At 61.0% G+C, this 10,293-nt stretch overlaps 1 protein-coding gene across 1 annotated transcript; it reads left to right on the top strand.

The window, feature by feature from the left end:
- Nucleotides 1-866: 866 nt before the first annotated feature.
- CBLN1 (cerebellin 1 precursor) lies at nt 867-4,202 on the top strand. Its single transcript, XM_081118834.1, has 3 exons — nt 867-1,151; nt 1,296-1,415; nt 2,596-4,202. Exons 1-3 carry the CDS (start codon nt 888-890, stop codon nt 2,791-2,793), a joined length of 582 nt encoding a protein of 193 aa, XP_080974960.1. The 5' UTR covers nt 867-887; the 3' UTR covers nt 2,794-4,202.
- The last annotated feature ends 6,091 nt before the right edge of the window (nt 4,203-10,293 follow it).

Here is a 10,293-nt window from a genome sequence, read left to right on the forward strand (position 1 = left end):
GCCCCGGCTGGCACGCGCGCCGGCTGCCCCTCGCGCCCGCGCCCGCTGGGGGGCGCTCCCTCCCGCCCCGGCGCCTTCACGCGGGAGCCGCACGCCCCCTGCGATTCTACTCGACCCAGGGCGCGCGCGCCTCCTACCTGCGGACCGAAGAGGGAGGCGGGCGGAAGGGCTGAGGGGCTGAACGAGACAGAGGCTGGAGACTGCGGGCGAGGGAACGAGCTGCGGCGGCGGACGGGTCGGACGCGCGCGCGCGCTCCCGGCCCTGGCTCGCTCAGTCGACTCCGGGCCAGAGCCCAACCCCGCTGCCGCGCGCCGCCCGCCTCACCTCGCCTAATAACAACGGCGCCCAGGGTCAGGTGGCCGCGCGCGGACAGCGCCGCCATTGGCCCGGCGGGGAGCGCGGCGCTCCAGGATTGGCTGGGGGGCGGGGCCTAGGCCGGGCGGGGGCGGGGCTGTAGAGGGAGGCGGGCCGGGCCGCGGCAGGGGCGGGGCCAGGCGGCGGTCCGCGCCTTTGTGCCCGGCGCGCGCTCTCCGCCCGCTCCTGCTGCACAGCCGGCTGCATCAATAATTCAGAGCGGCGGCGGCGGAGCCAGCGGCTGGTGCGGGCAGGAGGCGGCGGAAGCAGCGGGGACCGAGAGGCAGCGGCTATGCACCCAAGTGCGGCGGGGCAGCCGCGGCTCCCCTGAGGCCCGGGCGGGGCTCCGGGAGCACCGCGCGGTGGGGCACGCCTGTTCGGGAGTGCCAGGGAGGGCCGGAGTGTCCAGAGCGGCGTCGGCGGAGCTGCGCACCGAGCTGAGGAGGGGGCTCTGGAGCGGGGTTGGGGCGGGGGGGGGCGGCTGGCGCAGGCGGCCCCCGGGGCGGGGGGCGGGGTGGGTGCCGCCGCCGCGATGCTGGGCGTCGTGGAGCTGCTGCTGCTTGGGGCGGTGTGGCTGGCAGGCCCGGCCCGCGGGCAGAATGAGACGGAACCCATCGTGCTGGAGGGCAAGTGCCTGGTGGTGTGCGACTCCAACCCCACGTCCGACCCCACGGGCACAGCTCTGGGCATCTCTGTGCGCTCTGGCAGCGCCAAGGTGGCTTTCTCTGCCATCAGAAGCACTAACCACGAGCCGTCCGAGATGAGTAATCGCACCATGATCATCTACTTCGACCAGGTGAGTGCTACCCGTAGATTGGACTGGGAGGGGTCGGGGAGAGGTGGAGGGTAGATGCCTGCTGTGCCCCGAGGTCTCTGCGGAGGCGCGCGGCGAGAGTTCGGGTTGATCGTGCCTACCCCGCTCCTCCCCGTCTCGTTATAGGTACTAGTGAACATCGGGAACAACTTCGATTCAGAACGCAGCACTTTCATCGCCCCGCGCAAAGGGATCTACAGTTTTAACTTCCACGTGGTAAAAGTCTACAACAGACAGACCATCCAGGTCAGTGCCGCTTCAGGCCCGGCCCGGCCCGGGAGGGGGCGGCTAACGGCGGGAGTGAGCGGCCGCGTGGGGGGGGGTGGATAGAAAAGGGGCAGCTGCACGTGCCCGGGCTGCTGGGAAGGACGAGTAGCTGGGCCTCATGCTTCTCTGGCTGGGGCTGCCCCTTACGTCCCCGGTCTTCGGCCCTCGGAACCTAGCTCCTTCCCGAAGGCAGAGTTTCCCTCCGCCGCCTTCTGCGCCCCTCGGGGGAGGTCCTCGCGCTTTCCTATGAGACTCCGGGGATTTCCCGTAGAGGTTGCTGTGACCATCGCAGACAGTTCCCGCTTCCATAAGATTGTCCTGACCCCCTTCAGCACCATGGACAGCACCTCGGCCCCGCGTTCCTTTGCGGACCCGCTCTGGGCTGCGCGGAGCCCGCGCAGGTGAAGGGAGGGAAAGAAGGGAGGGGGCGTAGTGCCACTCCCCCTGGCTCCAGTGTCGTCCCAGCCCGCTCTCACCGTCTCCCCAGGTTCTCAAAGGTATCTAGGTTTCTTTTGGGCTGAGACAAAAGGTGGAAGGCGCGGCTGGGAAGAGGGGGTGCGGGGCCTTTGGCTGTGGATGCCGCCGCAAGGGCAAAACCAAGCGGTGGGTGGCCGGAGCCGCTGGAGCTGGACGGGAACTGAGCCTGGCGATTGGGGATGAAGCACAGAATGCAGCTCTGCACGAGATTTCTCTTCAGCCAAAAGCCTTTCCGGGCTTCTCCACTGTGTCCAGCCAGGCAGCTAGGGTCAGGAGGAGCCAGGATTTTTGTTTGTTTTTCCAGAAGCACCAAGAGCGGAGTGGTCTGAGTTTCACTTTGAGCCTTGGGAGTGGGGTTGTGTGTGTGTGTGGTGTGGGAACTAAGGTCTCAGGGCTCTTGAGCCACCTATGGGTCCCTTAAACTGTATGAAAGGGGTTCTCCGGGCACACTCGAGGAAAGGAGGTGACTCGGCTACGGGCAGTTCCATCTTCTCATCTAGATGGGCACCTTTTGCCTGCGTTGGACCCTCGGCAGTAACTGCAAAGCCCCTTTTCTCCCCTCGCCCACCCCCACTTCCAGGCCCTCCCGGCTGATATCGGGCCAAGCCGCGCGGTTCCGCCTCCGCCGCCGCTCCAGCACCGCCTGGGTCGCAGCTCTGACGCGGGCCTTTCTCTTTCTCAGGTGAGCCTTATGTTAAACGGGTGGCCGGTGATTTCAGCTTTTGCTGGGGACCAGGACGTGACCCGGGAGGCCGCCAGCAACGGAGTCCTCATCCAGATGGAGAAAGGCGACCGAGCATACCTCAAGCTGGAGCGGGGGAACTTGATGGGGGGCTGGAAGTACTCGACCTTCTCCGGATTCCTCGTGTTTCCCCTCTGACCGGCTCTTCTCCGGAATGGAGGCGGGGGGGGGGCAGGCAGGAGGGGGGCGAGAGGCTGAGACGTAGCGGACCCGGAGAGCGCGGGACTTGAACCTTCCCACGCGTGCCCCCGCCGCGCCGGCCGGAGGGTGCGCGCAGGCGTCCGCGGAGGGCGCGGGCGGCCGGACAGCTCTGCCCCTTTACTCATTTGGAGAAGTAAGTTCCACTTAGCTCTGCGCGCTCCCGTTTCCAAAGCTAAGCTCGCCCCCCCCATGCCAGTCGCAGTAACGGAGGAAGAGGGGCTGCCCGCCGCCGTTCCTTTCCCGCGTTCGCGTCCCCTCCGATTCACAGAACCGAAACTTTGTATATCGCTGTATAACGTGAGACCCCGCCCCCGGGTCCCCCGCTGAAGTCGAGTACGCCCCTCCCCCATTGTGGTCGACGGGGGCGGGGTAAGGTTTTTATTTTTATTTTTTGACTGGGGGGGGGTAGTTTTAATTTGGCGAGCACTGCTCCGCTGAAAACGCCGCTCAGGCGTCAGTTAGCTGGAGGCCCTTCCTTCTCCGCTGCTTGCTAGCGAGAAAGGACTCACCTCAGTGGCGACAGATTTAAAAAATATATATAAATATATACCATTTGTACACCAAGAACTCTTCCCAGTGGAAACTGGCCGTACTTCCATATTTCTATGTCCTATTCGGAGTGATCGTGAAATCCAAGGCCGCTTGATGTTCTGAGCTTGTCGACGCCCCGTGTTCCGTGGCCCCACTCAGCCGTCGGGGCTCTGCCCGGCGCTTCCCCGTCCTCTGTAACATACGTGTCAGCAGCCGAGATTTAAATTTGCTTTAATCCAATAAAGTTGGGACTTTTAATTTTCTGAAACCGCTTTCTAAACTCCGCACCTTCCCCAGCTGCGGGGCTGAGGGCCCGGGCGCAGAAAGGCGAGGTCCCGAGCGCGGGGGCAGGGCTAGCAGGGCGCCCGGGCCCCCGGCGCCAGGCCTGCGGCCAGCCCTGCGCTCGCCCGCGGTACCTGCTTTGGCGCAAACCTAACAAATTTGGCCGAAATCTTACGAGGCCAAGCGGGGCCGCCGGCCAGGAAGCCAAGCTCGGGTTTTTCGAAGCCCGAGCTTCAGGAGTAGCCCCAGGCCGGGGAGCTGGAACGCGCCGGGCCGCCACGCGCGCTCCCCACGCCTCTGCCCGCGGGCGTCTCCCGCTGAGCGCTCCCGCTTCCCGGTGCCCGGTGCCCGGTTCCTGGTGCCCGGAGCGGCGGTTTTTCTACTCCTGGCCGAGTCCCAGGCCGGTCCTCCGCGCCGCCGGGGCACCCAAGCTGGCGCTCGTCACGGGACTTTTGGTCAAGAGGTTCCTCTAGGAGTTTTGATTGTATTGGAACATAATGTGAAAGCAAAATTGAAATAAACGACTTCGTTTTAAGTCTGGAAGTCTGACCCAGTCGCTTCGGGCCACGGGGAGGTCGGGCTCCGAGGGAGCGGGTGGGCGGCAAGGGCCTCAGCGCCCGGAGCCTCGGCCTGGACGGGCCTCTGGCTCTGGTCCTTTTAGAGGCGTTTTTCCTGGCCCAAGATTCCGGGGTGGGTTTAATTAGCTCCTGGAGGGTGGGGAGAAGGGGAATTGATAAGATTATAAGGAAGGCGCTCGGTTTCCTCCCGCCGCTCCTCTGATTGGGAGTCAGAGCCAGCGGCCCTCCGCGGCTCCGGCCCTGCTCCTGCGCGCGGTCGGGCGCGTCCCCGGTGCGCTCCCGGCGGCCCTCCCCCGCCCCGGCCGGGACCGTAGGGCTCGGGAAGCGGGCAGTGGACAGGAGTGCTGTTCTGTTCCTGCCTCGCAGCTCCCTCCCTGCAAGTCAGTCCCAAGGGACCCGGAGGTGAGGTGGAATAGGGGCCCTAGAGGACTCTAAAAACAAACACACGCGATTCTTTTAAAGTACAGACACTTCAAAAAATGTTTTCTCCGAGTTCTTTCGTTGGGAAGAGAGGTCGGGAGAGCCGGAGGGTCAGCAGCGGAACTAGCTCCACCCAGACTCAACCTCTCCGCTGCCCGTGTGCAGCCAGCCTGCCAGCCCAGCTGTGCACCCGGGCTCTCTCCGCCCAGCGACAGTAGCCACTACCCAAGGAAGCTGCGCCCAGAATGCGCTTGGACCTCACTTGGCTGCAGGGGATGGTCACCCCTCTTCCTGAGGAGGGGGGACCACCTGGGTGACTGTCCAGGCTGTAGGACCACCTGGCTGGGCTCCTCCTGGGTGACTTTGACAAGTCCCCTCTCTGGGTCTCAGTTTGCCTTGTGTATAAATACCCGGAGGGATCTGAACATCTCCAAGAGTCTCTCCTGCTCCAAGGTCCCAGCTGTGCTGTTTCCTGACTAGGGGCCTCCAGTTCTTTTGCCTGGGTTTAGTGAGTCCTGGCTGCAGCCCCCCCCCCCCCCCCAGCTCCTGAATGCTAGGCCTGAGGCTGGGCTGGAGGCCAAGGGGAAGCCTGTGCACCCAGACACTCAAGCTCACTTAGAGCCCCTGCTCTGGGGCCTGGGAGGTGAACACAGAGGGGAGCACATGGGCTCCAATAGGAAAGGGAGGGAAGAGTTATATCTCTATTCCACTCTGGCTCAGCTGCCCCTTCCCGGGCAAGGGCCTCTGCTTCCCCAAATCTCTGACCTTGGCATTGGAGACCCTTCTCAATCTGGTTCCAGCCACTTCTACCTGCTGATCCCTTCCCTCTGCCATTCAAGGAACCCATCTCCCATTACTGTCTTCATGCCTCTGCCCCTGTTGTTACTTTGCTTCAAGTTAAAGTACACTTTCTCTCCTCTGCTTTGCAAAATTCTAACTTTTCTGGGAATTTAAGCAGTTCACCTAACAGGCTGACCCCTCTGGGAAGCAGTCCTGTCCATTCAGCACAAGCCCTGCTTTCCCAAGGTCCACCACCCTGGCCCTCCCTCCCACCAGGCCTTGTTGGGCCCAGAAGGGTAACATCAGGGTGGGGCTGTCTTTTGTTCTCAGTGGGTTTCATGGGGCAAGGGCTGCCTACACCAGCAAGTGATCAGAAGTGCTAAGCTGGCACTCCTGCCCCAGAGGGCTCTGGGGAGATGTGGGGTTCTCCATCCCCAATCTGCCCTCAACCTGGGTCTCAGCCTCCCATCAGCCTGGGTGGGGCTCTCCCCCGGGACCTAGAGTTTAGATGCCGCAGGTTGGGCCACATCCTCAGATGGGGCAAAGGTGGCGATGATTGTTACCTCTGCCAGAGGCAGGTGAGTCAGCCTTCAGCTGAAAATTGTGCTCCAGCTGGGAGGGAACCAGAGACTCCAACTGATGTGTTGGGGATTGAGAGGGAGAGAGGAAAAGGGCCATAAGTAGCAATAGACACCACCTGCCTCCCCCCCCAACCAGAGGCAGATGGGGCATTCTAAAGCCTACACCTCACAGTGACTTCTTTTATTATTTAAAACCATCTAGGCTCTTCTAGATCTGGGCTCTGGCTCCTGCTTACATCTCAAATAAACCCACCAGAATAGAGCCTTAAAGGGTTCCAGACCACCCCTTCATTCAGCTTCACCCTCAGTCTGAAGGATTCCTCCCCTGCCCAGGTCACCTTGGTTACTCCCTTTTCTGCTGCCGCAATAGTAAATGTCACCTCCGGGAAGCCTTCCTCACCCCAGATAGGAATAGTGATTATCCCTATTTGGAGTGTGGTCTCTCTACGACATTGCCCCCTCTCCCCAGTTCTCTGAGGGCAGCAGCTGTGTTAGGGGTCTTGTCCAGGGGGTCGGGGTGGGAGTGGGGGGAAATCATGGAGTTTCTAGGACCCCAATGAGCCCAGACCTGAATTCTAGGCCTGGGTTTTCCAGGAGCTCATTGTGCTTTGGGGTACCGCTGGACCAGCACTGGATCCCTGATGAGGAGCCCAGTCACTGTTGTCTGAGCAGCGCTGGTCCGAGCTGGGCTCCTAGCTGGCCTCGCCTGGGTTAGCAGAGCAGGGAGTGTGCCCTCCAAGCTGCGCAGGAGCCGAGCGCCAACGCTGACAGCCCGCCCGGAGGATCTGCTCCTAATGAGAACATAATTGCCCAGATGGAGAGGGAGCCTCACCCTGCTCCTTAATTGTTGCCTTAATGGGGTAGTGATGGGGGAGAAAGGGGGGGGCATGGAGAGGCAGAATATTTCCACGGGTGCAGGGCTGTCCTGGGGCCCCCGCGGACCCAGAGGAGGGTGGGAAGACCCGAAGGTGCGGTGGGCGTCCTGCACCCCGTGTGATGTGCCGCCTGAGACTACTCTCTCCCCCAGTCTGATCTTATTTCTGTCATCTCCCCAATGTGAGGCGTGGGCTGGAAGATGTCTAGGGTTTCCTCAGGTGTTCTCTGATCAAGGCCTCCCCGAGTCTAGGCCTCCACCTCTCCCATCCCCCACCCACCTCCCAGCGTGAGCCTGGCCCAGTCCTGTCACCACCGCTGGCTCTCAACAAGAGTGAAAACTTTACCTGCTCTGGGAGGCCAGCCGTGCCCTCAAACAGGGAGGTCCGCAGGAGGGAAAGCCAGGTACACCTGCTTTGAGCCAATCCCCAGGCAGAAAAGAACCCCAGGGCAAGTACAAAGGCCTCTGGTGAGCGCACAGGCCCCTCACTGGAGAAGTGGGCACTCTCTCCAGGCCTCAGTTTGCTCACACTTCAAATGGGGACAGTACTGCCTTCACAGCAGGGTGGTTGTGAAGATTATGCTAAAAGGGATAAAAAATGCTCAGCACTGCCTGGCACATAGTAGGTGCTGAGTGAACGGTAGCAACAATAAAGGGCAATGGGCCCCTGGGCGTCACACGGTCACAGACGCAGGACACGGGGACATCAAACAGATGGGGAAACTGAAACCAGAAAGGGGGTGGAATTAGAAAGAGGATCCTGTGGTCTCCCCCCCTCCATTAGTCATGAGAACGGGGGATTTTACCCAGGAAGTGTCTCTCCTCTCTGTCCCTATTGCTCAGACATTTCCGTGGACCACTGTGGAGGAAGGTTCTCTGTCTGCATGTCTGCACGCTCCCTCCTAAGAGCACGAGCCCCATCTGCACGTCTGTGTTCCTTCAGAGCGTGAGCCCCCCAAGGCAGGAATGGGGACCTGCTCATCGAGCCTGGTCCAGAGCCTCCAGGTGTCCTGTGATTATGTCATGGTGAAACCAAATGCGCCCGGACCCACAACACGGGCCCAGCCAGAAGCCACCCCTCAGGGGAACTTCCTGGAGCCCCCAGTGTGCCCTGCCCCCATCACCGACCAGGTGCTGACATGAAGTGTTCCCAGGCCCCGCCCTGGTGGGCACCTGCTCTTTCCCTCACCTCTTCCCATTTCACTCGAGCTCAGCCTGTCCTCAGGAAGTCCCAGCCTTGACCCTGGGAGAGTAGTGAGCAGAGGCAGCAAGGAAGAGGCCCCCTGGAGAGAATTAGATGTGTGGGTTGGTGTTCGGGTCTGTTACCACGTCCTCTCCCCGGGAGGATGCTTTCCTGTGCGTACATGAGGCTGGCTGCGCTTGTGGCCGCAGCGAGGAGACACAGACAGCTGAAGTCAGGAAGGGAGGCTTCATGGTCGTAAAGAAAGGACTTCCGGCCGTGTGGCCACAGCCCGCAGTCTAGGGAGGTCCTTGCTCATCTTATTAAACTGTGAAGAAATCAGGGGAGAAGTGCAGGGGAGGGAGCAGGGGTTGCCACTGCCTGACCCCTGCAGGCCCCACTTTGACGTTCAGGGCTCCTCTCGAACTCTGCTTCACCTGCAAGGTCCCCTCTGACCGCCACCCATCAGGGCCTCACCCTCAGCTGACACCTGAACTCTCCAGTGCAGACCACGGCCTGACCACACTCTGCTGGTGCTGAGCTCTGTGAGGATCAGCTCAGCTGCCCTCCCCACAGGAGCCCAGCGCCTGGCACAGTGTCAGGGCTGGCAGAAGCCCTATGAATGTTCCCTGAATGAGTGAGTGAGTGAGCACACGAGTGGGTGGGCAGACGGATGGTGATGGCTGGTCGCATCGTGAGTGCGCTTGCCTGGCCTCCAGGCTGTGAGCTCCACAAAGGCATCTCCTGCCATCGGTCGTTGCAGTCTGGGCGCCTCGCTCAGTTCCCGGAGCAGCGTCAGCCTGAGTATTCCTTGAGTACTGAAGGAGGAGTTGCAGTTCCGTGGCAGTGGGACTCCCAGGACGGTGCGGTTCAGGAGTGCAGGCTCAGCATTGCGCTCCTCTCTGGGCCCCCACTGCCCCTACCCCGAACAGCCGCGTTTATTTTAAAACAGTGCAGCTGAATTGCAGTGGTCCTTGCATGCACCCTCAACAAACTGTCGGCTCCTCAGAAGGCAGAGACCATATTTTATTTTCCTTAAAGGGCAAGAGTACCCTCCCCTTCCCCCAACACCTCATAAAGTGATTTAATTTTGGTTAATTAGCTGTTTAACGCAGGATCAAGCCATGAGGTCTATGGTTACGGGTGAGGTTGAAGCCCCTGCTGGTGGTGCCAATCAGTTGGTGAAGCCCAGAAGGGCTGTTTGTGGTGCCAGCACAGTAGCCACACAATGCCTAGGCCCACGAGGGAGCTGGCATTTCCCCAGCAGACCCTGGCTCGTGGCTAGCCATGGATGGGGCCTCTGGCTCTGTGCTCTAGATGAAAACAGAACAGCCTCTGAAATCCCCTCCCAGCTTTGGGTTCTGCTGCAGACCGTGGCGGTGGAATGGGACAAAGGAAAGCAAGGATTCCCCCAAATCCCCTTCCTTCCACAGCCCCAGTGTCCTGCTGGGAGTTCAGCCCAGCAGAACTGTCTCGAAGGCTCTGCTTGCCGGCAGCAATCTGCTTCCTCCCCTGAGGCTCCGAGAGCCTTTTCTCCTGCCATCAGAAATTACTGCCGACTTTCAGGGAAACTTTCAAAGGGGGAAAGGGAATTACCAACAAAGGAGAGGCAACTGGGCACCCTCCTTCCTCATTTGAAAGGAGCTGTGTGCTCTGCCCAGACCCTGTGTTGGATAGACTCCTTTGTGTTTGGAGAGACTCAAAAATAAACTCCCCGATGTGTACTTCCGCGGAGCAGTTGGGCTGATTGTATAATGACCGAGTGGCTCCAAATATGGAATTCAAACGCAGCTGATGAGGAGCCTGCTGTTTCACTAACGCGTCTTCATCAGAGCTGGTCCATTTAGATCGCAGCGTTGCTCCAAATGCGCCGAGTCTCTTCCTCTCTTTTGCAGTTCATTTCAGGTAGACGGCTTGTTTACTGATTCTGAAGGTGCCGAGGGAGAGGGCACAGCAGCGACGCCGGCTGAGCTGAGGGTGCTGCTCGCAGCTCACCCGCACGCGGTCTGGCTGCCTGGCGCCCTCCCGCCTCCCCTGGGCGATCCCAGCTTCCCTGGGCACCCGCTTGGCAGGGGCGCGGGCGTTGGGCCTAGCAGTCTCCTGCGTCAGGATGAGTGACGGCGGTGCTCTTTGAGGACGTAAAGCTTGGAGCTCTTTCCCTGGATTGTCCAAATGTGTCCCTGTCTCTGTCATGAGAAACTGGGGTTCAGG

The sequence above is a fragment of the Miniopterus schreibersii genome (genome assembly GCF_964146895.1).
Source record: "Miniopterus schreibersii genome assembly, chromosome: 18".
NCBI classification, from domain to species: domain Eukaryota; kingdom Metazoa; phylum Chordata; class Mammalia; order Chiroptera; family Miniopteridae; genus Miniopterus; species Miniopterus schreibersii.